The sequence below is a fragment of the Colletotrichum navitas genome (genome assembly GCF_030913465.1).
Source record: "Colletotrichum navitas strain CBS 125086 chromosome Unknown LY79scaffold_58, whole genome shotgun sequence".
NCBI lineage: Eukaryota > Fungi > Ascomycota > Sordariomycetes > Glomerellales > Glomerellaceae > Colletotrichum > Colletotrichum navitas.
In genome coordinates, this window is record NW_026850604.1 from 29,730 (window position 1) to 45,574 (window position 15,845).

The 15,845-nt window shown below is 54.3% G+C and overlaps 5 protein-coding genes across 5 annotated transcripts; 3 read left to right on the forward strand and 2 right to left on the reverse strand.

The window, feature by feature from the left end:
• Positions 1 to 1,377: 1,377 nt before the first annotated feature.
• LY79DRAFT_562331 (uncharacterized protein) lies at positions 1,378 to 2,500 on the reverse strand. Its single transcript, XM_060558463.1, has one exon. It carries the CDS (start codon positions 2,404 to 2,406, stop codon positions 1,696 to 1,698), a length of 711 nt encoding a protein of 236 aa, XP_060411167.1. The 5' UTR covers positions 2,407 to 2,500; the 3' UTR covers positions 1,378 to 1,695.
• A 616-nt stretch (positions 2,501 to 3,116) lies between these two features.
• LY79DRAFT_521369 (uncharacterized protein) lies at positions 3,117 to 5,891 on the forward strand (the record flags this gene model as incomplete). Its single annotated transcript, XM_060555344.1, has 2 exons — positions 3,117 to 5,059; positions 5,123 to 5,891. The coding sequence occupies 2 exons, from the start codon at positions 3,117 to 3,119 to the stop codon at positions 5,889 to 5,891; spliced, it is 2,712 nt and encodes a 903-aa protein (XP_060411168.1).
• Positions 5,892 to 6,715: 824 nt separating this feature from the next.
• Positions 6,716 to 7,488, forward strand: LY79DRAFT_582020 (HHE domain-containing protein; the record flags this gene model as incomplete). Its single annotated transcript, XM_060560226.1, has 2 exons — positions 6,716 to 7,063; positions 7,135 to 7,488. 2 exons carry the CDS (start codon positions 6,716 to 6,718, stop codon positions 7,486 to 7,488), a joined length of 702 nt encoding a protein of 233 aa, XP_060411169.1.
• A 1,313-nt stretch (positions 7,489 to 8,801) lies between these two features.
• On the forward strand, positions 8,802 to 9,734 carry LY79DRAFT_592392 (Six-hairpin glycosidase-like protein; the record flags this gene model as incomplete). Its single annotated transcript, XM_060561413.1, is given in 4 exon segments — positions 8,802 to 8,875; positions 9,007 to 9,166; positions 9,189 to 9,338; positions 9,354 to 9,734. 4 exon segments carry the CDS (start codon positions 8,802 to 8,804, stop codon positions 9,732 to 9,734), a joined length of 765 nt encoding a protein of 254 aa, XP_060411170.1.
• Positions 9,735 to 11,179: 1,445 nt separating this feature from the next.
• Positions 11,180 to 11,887, reverse strand: LY79DRAFT_582022 (uncharacterized protein; the record flags this gene model as incomplete). Its single annotated transcript, XM_060560227.1, has 2 exons — positions 11,180 to 11,638; positions 11,744 to 11,887. 2 exons carry the CDS (start codon positions 11,885 to 11,887, stop codon positions 11,180 to 11,182), a joined length of 603 nt encoding a protein of 200 aa, XP_060411171.1.
• Between the last annotated feature and the right edge of the window lie 3,958 nt (positions 11,888 to 15,845).

Below are 15,845 nucleotides of genomic sequence, written 5' to 3' on the forward strand. Positions count from 1 at the left end.
ACACGCCATTTGGATCTGATAAGATCAACAAAGGTCAAGTAAGAGCTTTCAAGAAGTTTCTTTTGACTAACGAATGCCCAATAATTCATTGATGGTGTTTCTTCTTAAGTCGGAGTAAAAGTATTGTGGCTCAAGAAGGAATCTCAAGCTAGCAGGTACACTGTGTCTAATGTCACGTTCAGTTGCTATATCTAATTGAACCGGCATGTGCTTCCAATTGAGATACAGGACTTGCTGTTACGCTCAGCGTAATTGCACATTGTGCTGAGTTTTATAGTGAGCCACAACATGTACCACATTAGTGAAAAGGCGAGCATGCCGCAAACATTATGTACTGTGCTAGAAGAAGAGTCTCTGGTATATTGTGAGCTGCTGGCTTGAGATCACCCAAGAAGAAAACGTAATCCAGGTCTGATGAACTGCTGATATGGTTGAAGTCTAAAGGGTACGTGGCTTATTATTACAATAGTAAACGTTGTCTACATCCATGCTACCAGCCTCTCAACAACCATAGAAATTATAACATTGACCTGCCGGATCAAAGATGGCTCATTAATTGTTCTTCAATTTCCCAACACCATAAAGGCAATTAAAAATCTTTTTGCGTTCCTTTCTGAAAGGTTTCTTAGATGGTTTCTTTCTAGCCCCTCACCTGTGCTTTCTTAACTTTCTGTAACAGTCGAAGTAATGGGTAGGTAGTTGCTAATATTCAGTTGGCTAAAGACTGACGGTAGGAATAAAGTGCAATGACTATGTCTTAGTTACGAGTACAAGGTGTTGGGGATTCTACTTATGGAGAAGTGAGTTGCGAGCCCCACAAGATGGGTAGGAATTAAAATCGATTGAAGCGCATGGATTAGCGCTCCTATCTACCCGTTGCACACTGCTGATGTATACCCCACACCGAACCAACTTCAAGGTCATGGATGCTAAAATAGATGTGGTACCGATAGATATGCTTTTCCGGGATCACTTGCTAAGCGCTCCTATCACAACGTATCTCTTATCTGTAGATGATCAGCTGGCTTCGGTGCAGGAATGCGGGATAGGAGAGGGACACCAACCCCTCACTGCTGCCGGAGTTTCCCAAGTCTTGAGAAGCTAGGTAGCTGTCTTTTGAGCACCCTGTACACCTTCCTACTGTGGTTGTTTCCTAAAGGCGTTGCTTGATCCAAGGCCAAGCTTTCAATGGAGCTCTCCAACACTCAACGACGAGTAAAGAAACTATCCTCGTACGCGTGCGTGGTTGCATCCTGTTGCAAGTTCTCGAAACCTACTTGCAATCGAAAAAAGCTGTTCACGATGTCGGAGACAGAAGATCAAGTGCTCGGGGCTTCACCCGTGTAATAACTGCACTCAGCGGCGGCTGACATGCATATTTGACGAACGGGATAATAAGATTATGGTGACAAAAGGGTAGTTAATTCGTCCCTGACTATACATACGTTTCATGAGATTAACGACTCACTCAACCCGCCTAGATACCTATCTGAACTCCAGCAAAAGATTACACGGTTGGAGCGAGCCCAAGTAAAAGCACGTCTGTGACCAACAAGACAACTCCTATCTTGTATATTTACCAGACGAACGAGCAAAACGAGAATATCCAAAAGGCTCCTCTCTTCCATTTGTTGTGTCCAACCATTCTTCTCTTCCCTTACTGCAATGTACAAATCATTTCAGTCCAACCTCAGGCTAAGCGTTCTCCTCAATATCCCACGGGAACCCATTCTTCCACATCAACTCGCTCCTCGGCTTCTCCGTCGACATAAACACCATGCATGAGTCTTCAGTGATGCTTAAGCTGACTATATAATAGAGACCGCGAGCCACGTGTCGAGCCACCTGTATTAATGCATGATGAACATGCTCATTGGTGCCTGTGTGGTGTCCTAGAAAATCCGAAGCGGTGTTTGTGTTATGAAAGATCATTCTGACCTTGCGCATGTCAATGAATCCGGATTCACCATGCCATCTAGCTGGGTTGGGGTTGGTCGAAAGATCAATTGAGTATAGGATTTGATTTGGCGTTGTCGGCAAAGCAATGATGGAAGCGGGAGAGAGATCCTTAGGCTGGGCGTTTTCCTCAATATCCCACGGGAACCCATTCTTCAACAACTCGCTTCTCATATTCTCTGTTGACATGACCACCACGCACGAGTATTCGGTGATGTTCAAGCTGATGATGCGATAGAGACCGCGAGACACATGTTGGGCAACCTGTATCAATGCATGATGACTTTTGTTGGTGCCTGTGCGGAGCATTTGAAAATCCGACGCGGGGTTGATATTAACGAATATAACGTTGACCTTGCTGATATTGGTGTCCCCGGGTACTTGATCAGGGCCAGGCCAAGTGGCTGGGTTAGTCGAGGGGTCAATAGAGTATTGAATTGGAGTTGACATTGTAAGCTGTAAAGTGATGGAAGCAATGGGAACAAGTGCCCGATTTCTTTGTTGCTAGGCTTCCGTAATATATGTTTCCAAATTTCAAGAGTGGTAATAGCGATGGGAAACGATGTGGCCATGAGACGATTTATTATATACTTCAAACTTCATCCTTAGTAAGAATTGCGTAGAGTATTCAAATTGACATATATGATACCAACTGTCCGTCTCGGGACAGTTATTGTGGTGGTTACGTTACATACAAACAGCGCAGTCGTGGTAGGGTAATCAACAAGGGTACGACTCGGCTTTGCTCCGATCTCACGTTACCACCCCGGCAACAGATTCCTGGAATCCTTGAACTGACATCCGCGGAGGAACTAGCGTCTCACTCACGTACATAATAATTTATCCCCCTCAAAAGAGAGGGCGGGGAAAGGATGTGTCGATCGTTAAGTAATAGCCGAAAGAACAGATGGTACCCTGCATGATAGGTGTCGGTCTCTTATCAATGGTTACCGAGCTTCTAATATATGTGATGGCTCCAGTGCGAATGAAACCACAGGGAAATTAGTGGCCTATGACGCCGGTCAGAAAGATTGCCTTAGTCCAAAGATGATGGTTATTCAATGTTAAGAAAGCGCTTCCGTCCGAGGTTTCCATGAAATTGATCGCGTTCGTCGTGTTTCAATCGAAGGCCCCTCTCACCACAACCTGCCGTATCGATGATGTTTCAGGCAACGGTCCTTATGCCTGCGATCATACTGGCCTTTATCAACTTGTTGGTAAATGGTCAAAGTAACGACGGATTGTTTGTCGGAAATGGCTTTATCGACTACAGAGCTGGCCGAATCAGCGGCCAAATCGTCCGTGATTCTCAGACGCTGGCTTCTCTCAGACCCAGTTCTGTCTTCGATTTCCTTCCTTCCGACTTCCTCTCAAATCTGACAATCAACGGTGCCCATCACTTGGGCGATGTCACATTCCGCTTCAGGGCCACTGGCGCCAGCGGCTGGACTGGCATTGACTCCGCTACAAACAGGAGTGCCGTTAAGGCTTTGGGCGATCTTGGCCCCGGTGTCATTGCTGGTGCAGACTTGGCCCCGAAATTGCCGAAAGGTGTGCCGTTGACAGTCACTCGTGAGTGGCTTACCGAGGGCGAAGGTCTTGCCGTCCGTATAAACCTGACGAACAACGCCAATACGACCATTGAACTCGGATCCCTAGGCCTTCCTGTCGTCATCAACAATATCTTCACATCCCGCTCAGCCGAAGATACCCAGGCAAAGTGCTCATTAGCAGATCCATATATAGGACTTGATGCTGGGTATGTCCGCGTGTCACCCGTCAGCGGACTTGGCAACGCGCTCGTAGTGGCGCCTCTTGGTAAAAGCCCATTCGAAGCTTGGAGGTTCCTCGACGAGCCGCAGGGAGACTACGGATATCAGACGCAGACGTATGAAGGAAACTACGAATGGATGGTTCACTCGAGGGCGTGGGCCGAGAGCGAATGGAAGAGTGCCGAGCCATGGAATACACCCACATCAAAGGAAATCAAGGTGGGCGAGACTTACTCCGTCGGACTCAAGTTCAGCATTGCGGATAGCGTCCAGACGATCGAGGACACCGTGGTCAAATCTGAGCTCCCACTCGCTGTGGGAATCCCAGGATATATCGTGCCCGCTGATCTCACCGCGCAGCTATATCTGACGCATTCTTCTCCGATCAAGTCCATTGACGACCATGGTTCTTTTACCGTCGAACAAGACACCGACGCAAAAGGGACGCCATACCTTCTGACTCCAACTGCAGGTACCTGGGGACGAGCCAAGATCACCATCATATACGAGGATGGCAAGACTCAGGCCATCCATTACTTCATCATCAAGCCAGCGCCAGAGACAGTTTCTGATCTGGGACACTTCCTCACTACTACCGCCCACTACACCGACGAGACAGACTCCTTTGGAAGAGCGCCGTCCATCATGGGCTATGACCGAGAGGTCAACGCCATTGTCGCGCAGGATACGCGCGTCTGGATTGCGGGTCTCAGCGACGAGGGAGGCACTGGGGCGTACGTTGCTGCGGCCACGAAGACTTTTGTCCAACCCGTAGAAAGAGAGGTGGAAATCCTGGACGAATTCGTCCACGAGACCGTTCTCGGAACCATCCAGCCCCCCGAGTCTTTCGCCGTGCGAGCAAGCGTCTTTTACTACGAGCCCGGCGCAGTCAACTACACTTACAATCCCGAGTTCGACTGGACAACCTGGGCCTCTTGGAGCAAGGAAAGGGCCTACACCACCGTGCGTGCCTACAACTACGTCCATCCCGTAGTAGCGTATTGGTCCCTCTATCGTGTGGCGAGAGATTACCCCCGAGTCAAGACTCGGTCTGAATGGAGTTGGTACCTGAACCAGGCGTACAGCACTGTCCAGTACTGCCTGGCTGACGGTGCCCCTGAGTGCGACTACGGCTTGACCGGCTTGATGGGCGAAACCGTGTTCGCCGAGCTTCTTGAGGATCTCAAGAGAGAGAATATGACACAAGAGGCGGCTGCTTTTGAAGAATCGATGCGTATTCGCGCCGAGTTCTGGGAGACTCTTGCTGTTCCCTTTGGAAGTGAGATGGCATGGGATAGCACGGGGCAAGAAGGGGTCTACTACTGGGCCAAGTAAGCCTTTTCCAGCACTCGGGATTCATACCCGTAGCCCCCCATTTGTTGACATGGACTTAGCTACTTCGGTCTCAACAGCACAGCAGCCAAGGCCATCGACAGCATCGCAGGATACATGCCGACTGTTGCGCACTGGGGGTGGAATGGAAACGCCCGACGATACTGGGACTTCAACTACGGCGCCAAGTACGAGGCCACCGAGCGGCAGATCCACCATTACGGCTCCGGTCTCAACTCGCTCCCCATGTTGCACTACTTTGAGCGGAACCCTGCCGATTTCAACGCCATCCGCGTCGCGTTCGCCGGTAACACGGCGCCTCTGACCAACATCGACGCCGAAGGCTGTCCCTCGGCGGCGTTCCACTCCTTTCCGGAGAAACTCGAATGGGACCCGTACACGGGCGACTACGGTCTCGGATTCTTGGGCCTCGGCCTCGGCCAGGCGATGTACATCGTCAACCACGAGAGTTACGGTGAAGTGGTCTTTGGCGGCAACGTTGTCGCGTCCAACGACACTGCAGTCGTTGCTGAGCCACGAGATGCTGTTCGGCGCCGGGTGTTTGTTGCGGACTGGGGGCTCAAAGTCTCCCTTAGCGCTGGGGCCATTCAGACTGCCACATATGACCGTGAAGGGCAGACGCTGAGGCTCGCGGTGAGTCGTTCTGCTGTGGCAGGGGCGCTGCAGGCTACGTCGACCATAGTTTGGCTTACACAGACAACTTTAGGGGAAGCAAATTTTGTGGTACAAGGGGCACCTGTGTCTAGGGGTGGATATATGGTAGACCTGTCCGCTGTGCAAGCAGACGTCGTGATTTCAAGGTCTCGGTAGCTCTATGTACTGAGAGAGAGCCAAGCTTTTCTCAGGTGGCCCTCGTAAATTCTACTAGGAAACAATCCTTGCCCCTCGTGATATCTACGAAGACTCTCTGGGCCTCGAAAATCCTCGATTACTCCCTAGACTTGCCCTGTTGATGTGTCCCAAAGTGGTGTTAAGATCTGGACCATATTTAACTGATACATGCAACTGGTCCGCTCATAATAATACCAAGCAATAGTCAGTATCAGACGCGATGCAGCTTAGGAGCCTTCCTCTGGCCAGGACCCCCTACGACGATGACCTGGCCGTTTAATTCCAAGACCTTCGAGACAGTGTCCTAGCCAAGGACGCTATCAAAGGAAGCAGAAGCGAAATGATGTAGTAACCGTACGAGCAGCATTGTTTTACAATCAGTTTACAAAAGTATATAGCCCATGCTGTTTCCTTCCGAGACGCGTTGCTTCTCTGATGACAGCACGGTGATTGGTCCATGACGTTCTATCGGTCCCTGTGATTGGACGTTCAACTTAGCTGTCTGTCTCGCAAAGGCCATATTAGCACGCCATGATTTCACGATACTGAGATGAAGGGCTCGAGTTCAAACAACGGCTTGTTGTTCGATTGGAAGCACAGTACCGGTATTACGAGGTGATGACCTCAGCCTGTTCGCTTTTGAGAGATGCGTCTGATTCCGGCATTCTTTTAACTCTGTCCGGCCTACTACAAATCGCGCGTCACCCCCTTTTGAGCATTAAGAGCGTCGGGCCCCCTAGCTTCTTCCGTATAACTCAACTCTAATTGAGGAGCACCAGCCAAGGGGGTTCGAGACGGCTATCATGTTCCGCTCATCTTTGGTGTTCCCAACTCTCAGCAAGGGGGTCCTGCGTCCCCCCGCCAAGCCGGCGACTTGCAGGCCACGCGTCCGCCAGCAGTTTTACTCCACGCCGCCTCTTCTGGGCCGCCTGACGGACGTCATCAAAGAGGACCACCGCGAGCTCGGGGCGTACTGTAAGCACATCCTCGAGGCCACCGACATGGACGAGCAGGCGCGCTTCCAGAACCTCTTCATCTGGGAGCTCGCCCGGCACGCCATCAGCGAGGAGCTCGTCGTCTACCCGGTCCTAGAGAAGCATCTCGCCGATGGCAAGGTCCTCGCCGACAGGGACCGCGCGGAGCACCAGGCCGTACGTGCAGCTGCATGCTTCTTTGTTTATTTTTATTCTTGTTATTTCTGAGGCTAACAACCCGCTCACAGGTCAAGGAGAAGCTCTACCAGTTCCAAAACCTCAGGCCCGAGGACTGGGACTTCGAGCCCGCGCTCAATTCCCTGATGGAAGACCTCCGGCGGCACGTCAGGACGGAGGAGGAGGACGACCTGGTACGGCTCGAGGAGGCCCTCGGCCACACCAGGTCCGAGTCCCTAGCGTGGAGCTTCGAGCGCACAAAGATGTTTACGCCGACGCGGAGCCACCCGTCCGCGCCGAACAAGCCGCCGTTCGAGACGGTCGTCGGGCTGATGGAGGCGCCGCTGGACAAACTTCGCGACTTGTTCGCCACGTTTCCGACGGAGGAGGAGAAGGCAAAGGCAAAGGCAAAGGCGGACTCCTGAGCCCAAGCCATGTTGCGCGCATGAAATGTAGCAAGAATCCCCCCCCTCGCTATATGAGATGTTATAGACAAGGATGAAATAAGCTTGGATGATCATAAGCAGGGGATCGAGAGGTCGGTCTTGTTCCACTTCTCCAGATTTACCCCACACATCAAATTCAAGAGGCCATGATCTTTTACCCCACATTCTTCTTTTCCTTGGTCCTTGTCTTACCATCTCCGCGAATGTCTCTGATATGACGACGTGCCTCTTCGATTTCCCTTGCAATTGGCTTCACTGACGTCCTCTCTAGTCTGGCAAAACCGCGTCCAACTGATCCATCAATGAGCCGATGCAGTCCTAGGGCCTCGGGAGCCAACTGTACTAATTAAAGGACTTGTAGGTTATGGCCGGGGCACGTTGTATTGCAGACCTGCAAAAGCAGCAGCAGTACGAACTCACCACTCATCTTTGACCCGAATTGACCGAGCGGATGCCCCCTCTTTGCCGAGAGAGACTAGTTGATTGCCTGTCATTGCCCCCCTTCCCCCCAAGATCTTACTGCGCCGAAGATGATGACGACCCCAAGATTGAGGAACCCGCAGGGGTTCCGTACTTGGGCCACGCCATCAAATTTCATCAACCGAATCCCAGTCTCCAGGGTCGCCAGCGGAGCTGGTTCGGCTTAGAACGCCGCGAAGCCTTCGCCGTTATGGAAAGTTTCCTCCGCCTCAACCCACAAAAAGGATTGTAAGGTGTCCTCCCATCCGGGCTTCGCTGCCCCGGGGACAGACCTTCCGGCCCCTCCTCGTGAGCTTTGGTCTCATCGCCAGCGCCCTAGCGCAAGCCTGTTGAAGCAACGCGACCTGCACCCACCCGACAGAAGCGTCGTTCCCCGGCCTCTGGGACGAGAACATCTACGCGCCAGACTCCCGCATCGCGCGTCCCAGATCCGTCCTCTCCCTTTCCACCGGCGAACCTCTCGCCCCCTTTTCCTTCTCCCCCCCCCCTCTCGTCCCTCTCGTCCCCTCCGTCCACAGCCCAGGTGCTGAGGGGCAACAGGTCGGCGCTGGTCTTCGACTTTGGCGTCCTCGTCGGCGGCGTCACGGCGGTGAACCACACCCTCACCGGCGGCCCCGCGACCCTCGGCCTCGCCTGGACCGAGGCGAAGAACCGGATCGGCGAGTATTCGGACAACTCCAACGGCAACTACCGGGGCCCGGGCGGCGCCCTCATCTTCGACGACGGCGCGTTCTTCCACACCGTCGACGTCCCGGGAGAGGGGTTTACACCGTGCCCCTCGCCCAGCTCCGCGGCGGCTTTACCGCCGCGCGATGGCCTACATCTGGGCCAGGGTCGTTCCCGACACGGGCGTCCTCAACGCCACGGCCACCGGCGACTGGGCGCGGTACGACAACGCGCCCAATGGCAGCGCTCCCAGCATGCTCCTCTACCGCGCGCCCTCATCACTGGCGCGTTCCTCGCGGATCTCGCCCCGGCGGACGGCGGCGATGACGCCTCCTCCGGCGCCACCGCGAGGGTGAACCTCACAGAATCCTGGCTCGCGCGTGCGGAGACCCTCAGGGTCGCCATCCGAACTCACTTCTGGGACGCGTCCAAGGGCGCCTTCATCGACGGCCACAGGAACCGCACGCTCTACTCGCAGGATAGAAACAGCTACGCCGTCGCCTTCGGTGTGGTGGACCCGGCGGGCCCCCGAGGCAGCCTCCATCTCCCGCGCGCTGACGGAGAACTGGACGCCCATCGGCCCGGCCTCACCGGAGCTGCCCGGCAACGTGGCGCTCTTCATCTCTAGCACCGAGCTCGAGGCGCACTTCGCCGCCGGCCGCGCCGACAGGGCGCTACGGCTAGTACGCGATAGCTAGGGGTACTACCTCAACCACCCCAACGGCACGGGGTCAACCGTCATCGAGGGATACCTCACGGATGGCGCGTTCGGATATCGCAGCGCGCGCGAGTACACGGAGGACCCGAGCTACGTGAGCCACGCGCAAGGGTGGAGCGGTGGACCGACGAGCACGCTGACCGAGTACCTCGTCGGGCTGCGAGTGACACGGCCCGCGGGCGCGGAGTGGAGCCTGAAGCCCGCGTTCGGTGAGATGTCGGAGGCGCAGGCCAGGTTCACAACGGCTCTGGGGCGGTTCAGCGCCAGGTGGGCAGTCGAGGGGGACTTCACGGCGGTGGAGTGGGATATGCCCACGGACACGAAGGGTTGGTTGGAACTCAGCGGCGAGGAGGGGAGGTGAGTCAGGGTAAAGGGAACGTGTGATTCACGACCCAAGACGCAGACGACCTGGTTCAAGCGATGCAGTAGCCGAGTAAAACGGAAGAATCCTACCTGAATCAGTAGTGAAGCACTTGGCTCTGATTAGTACCAACGGGGTTTGGGCATAAGGATTCTCCTACACAAAGCCTCAAGCGATCTAAGTCACATCTATACAACTGACGAGTATGTTGAACACCTTTTAGTCTACTTCGAGCTTCTTCGACTCCATCTCGGGGGAGGAGGGCTTCTTATCGTCATTCGCTCTTCCTGCCGTTGAAAGGATCCGGGACTCCGGGGCGTTCTGTTCCTCCCTCATATGCCGAAACCTGCTTGATTAGCCAGCTGGAAATTTACTGTCGGGTCTCTGGGCGGGCGTCTGTGTGGCACGTTAAGAGCCCGGTCAGCCTGGATGCCGGCCACTAAGCAGCCCAAGCGGGCTGAGCTTGGGTGAACCCTCCGGATCGTTTGTTTGACAGCGGTATTGGAATTTGCCGGTCGATTGCCGGACGGACATGCTCGAATCAGCATACGAGAGTCGATGCAGTCTTTATGACGCCAAAGGCGGCCCCAGCGATAACACGTTGAATGATTCTTGGGAACCAAAATGGCGACTCAACGTCTTTCTCTACATGGTCCAAGGATGTTCCGAGGGGTTTTGTTCTAGAAACATGTAGGTCCCTTCTTTATCTCGGCCTCAAGTCGTTAACATGCAACAGAGAGCAGCATTGCCACCAGAACTCGGCCAATGTTTCGGACGGCCGCAAGCCTCGTGTCAGCCCCCGCGAACTCTAAGAATGTCACCGTCGGGCGTCAGCTGACTCGGAGTCACCGTCGGGCGTCTGCTGACTCGGCTCTTGTTGCCTGGTGAGGGTAATTTTTGCGAGGCACTGAAAGGAAAGTCGAGATAAGGCGAGCATGACGGGAAAAGCAGGTTGAATAGAAATTCCTGCTTTCAAGGGTATCTTGTTCCGTTTGATAGATGATACTATAGATCCGTGCACGGGCGTTCATGTACGCCTTGTGCATCGCTTCACACAAAGCAGTTAGATCCTCATCTAGTAATTTAATCACAGCCGCCCGAAGCGGGTGTCTTTGTGTGTTGTTCTGGCCACGCCGTTCCGCCCATCCAAAGAAGAACTTTTTCGAAACCAAGAGGGGCGGAACGACTTCGTCTCCGCCCTTTCCCAAAACAACCATCGTCACGGACGCAAAATACCTCATGTCCCAGCCAAGACCAGCACTTGCTCAAGGCCGCTTCGTCTCCAGTCATGTAAGAAGAGTGACAGCTCCCGTTGGTCCTCTCGCCGAACGCCAAGAACACCAATCCCGAGATGTCCCCAAAACCGAATGAAATTGCAAAGCCCCGCATAATCAAGAATTCATTCCTCGTAGGAGAGGTGACGGGGGGGTTGTTCGACCGCCGGTTCAGCTAGTCGAAACCTGGGCCGTTTCGGGGTCTTGGTGCCCCGCCGAGACGGCGTCCCGGGCGGCCATCCGATCCCGCCTCGCGGCATCCCTCATCATCCTCCTCTGGCGGCGGTGGCGCTGCTGGTCGGGGGTGTTCTCTCTGCAGGCGTCGACGCAGTGCATGATCATGTACAGGAAGTGCATGACAGCAGCGATGAGCTGAAGCCACATGTACCAAGGGGCCCAAGTGGTCTTCTCGATGCGTAGGGGGTCGTTGCGCCAGGCGCGGTACTCGTGGTTGGGGCTGCCGCTACGCCAGCCGTTGAGGATGACGAAGTAGAAAAAGGCGACGAGGCCGAGCACAAAGAGAACGAAGTCAGCGACGACGATGGCGCCGGTGCGCATGCGCGGGATCTGGCCCGTCGAGTTGGCGAGGCTCACCATCTCGGCCATGCAAAAGATGATGCCTGACACGGACTGGGTGGGAAGAGAAGAGTGTCGAGTCAGCATATTTGTGGTAATTTTTCTTTCTTGTGCCGTAAACAAGCAAAAGGAAGAGAGAGAGAGATGAGATTCACTCACTGTAAGATAGCCCAGAGGAAAATGAAAGCCCAATTTCGACAGCATGACGAGGGCGGCGAGAGCGCACACCTCGAATACGACGAGGGTCAGGCGGAGACAGAACTGGAGGATGCCATAGAGGGCGGGGATGCGCGGGCGCGCCATGCTGGGACGGCGGGAGTCGCCTCGGTCGCACAGTGGGTCGCGGATGATATCGTGGGATCATCCGCCAGCGGAGAGAGAAACAGTGATGGCGTGTTTTTTTGTGTCGGATTACCCAGGTATGTAGTCTATGTTGGGGTCGGTCTAGTGTGGTTGGCGATGGTATGGTGTGGTGGCGGGTGGTAATAATAATAATAGCAGCAGTGACTAGCTGTCGATCGGATCGGTCGGGTCGGTGGTTGGTAGGTATTGATTGCTCATCTAACCATGTTTTATGGTTGGGGAGGGAGTGTGACGACCGACGACGCCAGCAACCAGGGAGCGTCTCGGGCTCTTTGCTCGAGATGTTGTGTGGTGCAGTGTCTTGAAGCTGCCTTGCTGATAGTGAGTGTGCAGGCTTTCCGGCTACGGTTAGTCAAGACGGCCGGGCTTGGTAGGAAAAGGCGATGTGTAAGATGCAAAGTGCAAACAAAAGATGGATAGATGGGTTGATGAACAGCGCTGGGCGGTGGAAGTGGAGGAGAAGGAGGGGGAGGGATGAGGAGGTTGGGGAAGGTTATGGAAGGTTGTGCCGATATGCTTCCCCGTCGAGCTGTCCGCCAAGGGATCTTGTTGGAGTCTTTGCCGGGCAGACTCGACCAACCAGTTTACAGAATCCCTGCCAGTGAGACCAGGCCAACAGGACTAGCTGCGGTCTGCAGTCTGCAGCAACTCAAAAAGAAGACTGGAGAATGGAAGAAACGGGGGGACGGATCCAATAATTCAACAATACAACAGATTGAGTGATCCAATGGCGAGCTCGTTGACAGACGCGGGGCGGAGGGAGGAAAGAGAATCACAACACGGAACGAAATATCGAAGGGTTCCCTCGATTATTTGGTCGAAAAAAAAAAGAAGAAAAAAAGAAAAAAAAAAATGGAAAGAAAAAAATGGAAATGCGTGTCGCTGATGCCAAGTGTAAGTATGCATGCATGCATGCCTAGCCGAGAGGCGGGTACAGCGCCATCTGCAACAAAGAAAGAGGGTGTGGGAGAAGACGTCGTTGGGGATAATCGCTACCTACCTGCCGAAGGTAGGTGTGGTGGGTATTCGCTGTAGGTAGGTAGTTTACCGTTTCGGGGTCGGTAACGATGTCTCGGTCCTCCCTGTTTGCCTCTTTGACCAAGGCACTTTTGAATTCCCATATCCTCGTGTGCATACCCACTAGGTACCCTAGGACCTACAGTAAGTAGGTACATTAGCGTGCTTGGTTAGTAGCAGTAGCAGTAGTACTGTAGTTGTCCACCGGCATGTGGCACCTGTACTGTATTCCATCCTCGTATACTATGCCTCGTCCCGAAGTCCGTAGGGCGCCCGTATCTCGGCCTTTCGTCCAGACCCCTTGTGTCCTGCGTCCATCCTGCGTTCTGTCTTTTGCGTCCGGTCCGTCACTAAGTCGGTGCGGCGCGGCGCTGCATGAGGCGGCAAGAAGCAAACAGCGGCGGTGGCCTCACACACACACACACTTGCACATAGGTATATTTACACTCTCTGCTCGTATACATGCGGCGACTTGGTCCGGGAAGGACCATGGAGAAGACGGGACGACTGACTGACTCGAACGAGTGGTTCAAACACTGTTCGATGTTGGGTTTGAATAAGGAAAAAAAGGAACTGGCGACATCTGGAGGTGCATCATCTCATCAAGGAACCATATTTGTAAAGTATTACGTAGTATATTTATTACGTTTCTCCTTCATGTCAAACCAGTCCTTGTCAAGGGACCCAAAAAAAAAAAAAAGAGTGAGATTCAACCCAGCTGGAACGCCGTTCTTCTGCGGCCTCCGAGGGGGGGTAAGGGCGAGGGGCCGTCGGGGTTCCCTGGCGGACGTCGCGCGGACATCCCGACGCTGCGCCCTGCTCCCTTTCCGCTCGAGCCTCGCGCGTGTGCAATGAGCATTATATCTCGTCACTGTCGACATTTTCCCCAGCGGACACTCGTGCGCGAGAGGGGCATTGATGGCTGGAAAGTCGCAATTGGGCCAGTGCTTCGTGCTCTCGGAACTCTATCAGTTGGGCTCACAACGAAAACGAGCTGCTTAGCTAAGTGCTTATTCTACTCAAGTTACCTAGTTTAAGGTACCTACCTGCCTTACCTTATCTACGACTAGGCAACGTCCTGACACCACGAGGAAGACGATGCTATTTGTGGTCTAAGGTACTCCGTATCATCATTCGTATTGGCAACGGTAAACGGTTCAGGGGGAGGGGGGAGGGGGGAGGGGGACATTACGTCATTCCATCTGCCAGCGTCGCACTCAGCCGCCTCCGGAAACATGCTCTGCAGATCCAGTAAGCGAGTTTCCTTCGTGCTCACCTTGAACCGACGACACGTCTTATTGCACCCTTCGTTGAGGAAACAAGCGAAACGCAGTGAACCAGGAAGATACTTACAAATAGTGGTGTACTTGTGCATCATTGGGAGGTTTTCTAGTATACACTAATTTTCGTGGGCATCAAAACCAGGGTCCTTCCAGAAATAAACACAATCCACCAAGAATCAACAGTACGTACCTGTATGTAGTCCATCCCCCCTTTGCCCTATCCGGATTTCCAGTTTCCAACGCCTTTCTCCCTGCCCCCGTCGCCACCGCGACCAACTTTACACATGGTACTCCGTACCTCTAACGAAAGCACCAAGATCCAGAGCTTGCGCCGCCTCTCTCTCCAAGGGAGCGAAGCGGGCCCCCCCTAGTCCCTCGTTTCCTTTCGGGAAATGACCGTCGCCTTATGAGATCAGTAGATGGGGTAGCTTACGATGCGGCTCACGGCACCTAACCCCTCCCCTCCTCTCTCTCCCGCATGCCCACATCTCGAGTGCCTACTGCTAGGCTTCACGCCTGAATGCCACATAGTTGCATCAAGTAAATACCAAGTCGGCTTGGACGGCACCCGCGCCGCACTTGGCCCAGTCGATTCCCACACCTGTGACACGCTGCTCCAGATTGCTTGAACCCAGTTGCCCTACGGCAGGGAAAACCGGGCCTGTTCGCGGCGCTTCTGACGTCGTCTTCCCCGATGTTGGCTTCTTCTTGTTCCTTTCCTTGTTCCGGGGGCTCGTATTGACGTTAGACGACAACTGTCGATAGGGGACCGTAGGTGGCATCTGACGTCGGTAGGTGCCAACACGGAGATGGGAATGATGCGAGTGGGAAAGTCGTCGCGTCCTTGGCCACAATGAAGGCCTGCCGTCTGGTAGGCTATTTCGAGTATAAATGGATTTGGATGCTAAGACCTTGGAGAGCATATCTTTCTCATCGTCAATTACAACATCTTCCATCAGAGTAACGGTCTCACCAAGCACTTGCCATCCACATACACGACTCACAACTTGAACACACATTTCTTCCAACCCCAAAAACACACATCCAACATGCACGGCGGAAGACATGAGAACTACGGCCCCTCAGGCGGCATGGGTGGCGGCATGGGTGGCGGCATGAACGGCAACATGGGCGGCAGTGGCGGCTACGAAGGTAGCGGCGGCATGGGAGGCAACTACGGAGGTGGCCGTGACAACTACTCTGGAGGCAGCGGCGGCATGGGAAGCGGCTACGGAGGTGGCCGTGACAACTACTCTAGCGGCAGCGGCGGCATGCACAGCGGCGGTGGAATGGGCGGTGGTTACGGAGGCGGACGCGACAACTACTCCTCTGGCGGCGGCGGCGGCATGGGCGGTGGTTACGGAGGCGGGCGTGACAACTACTCCTCTGGCGGCGGCAGCGGCATGGGAGGCGGTTACGGCGGAGGCCGCGACGACTACGGCCACGGCAGCCACTCCGGCGGCGGCAACCACAACAGCAACAGTAACAGCGGCAGCAGCGGCGGCGGTTTCCTCGGCGGCCTCATGGGCGGCGGCAAGGACAAGAAGGAGGAGAAGCACGGCGGCAGCGGCGGCGGCGAAAGCTTCACCGACAAGCTC

Coding starts and splice junctions, on each gene's coding strand:
- LY79DRAFT_562331 (XM_060558463.1), bottom strand. CDS start 2,406: ATGTCAACTCCAATTCAATACTCTATTGACCCCTCGACTAACCCAGCC.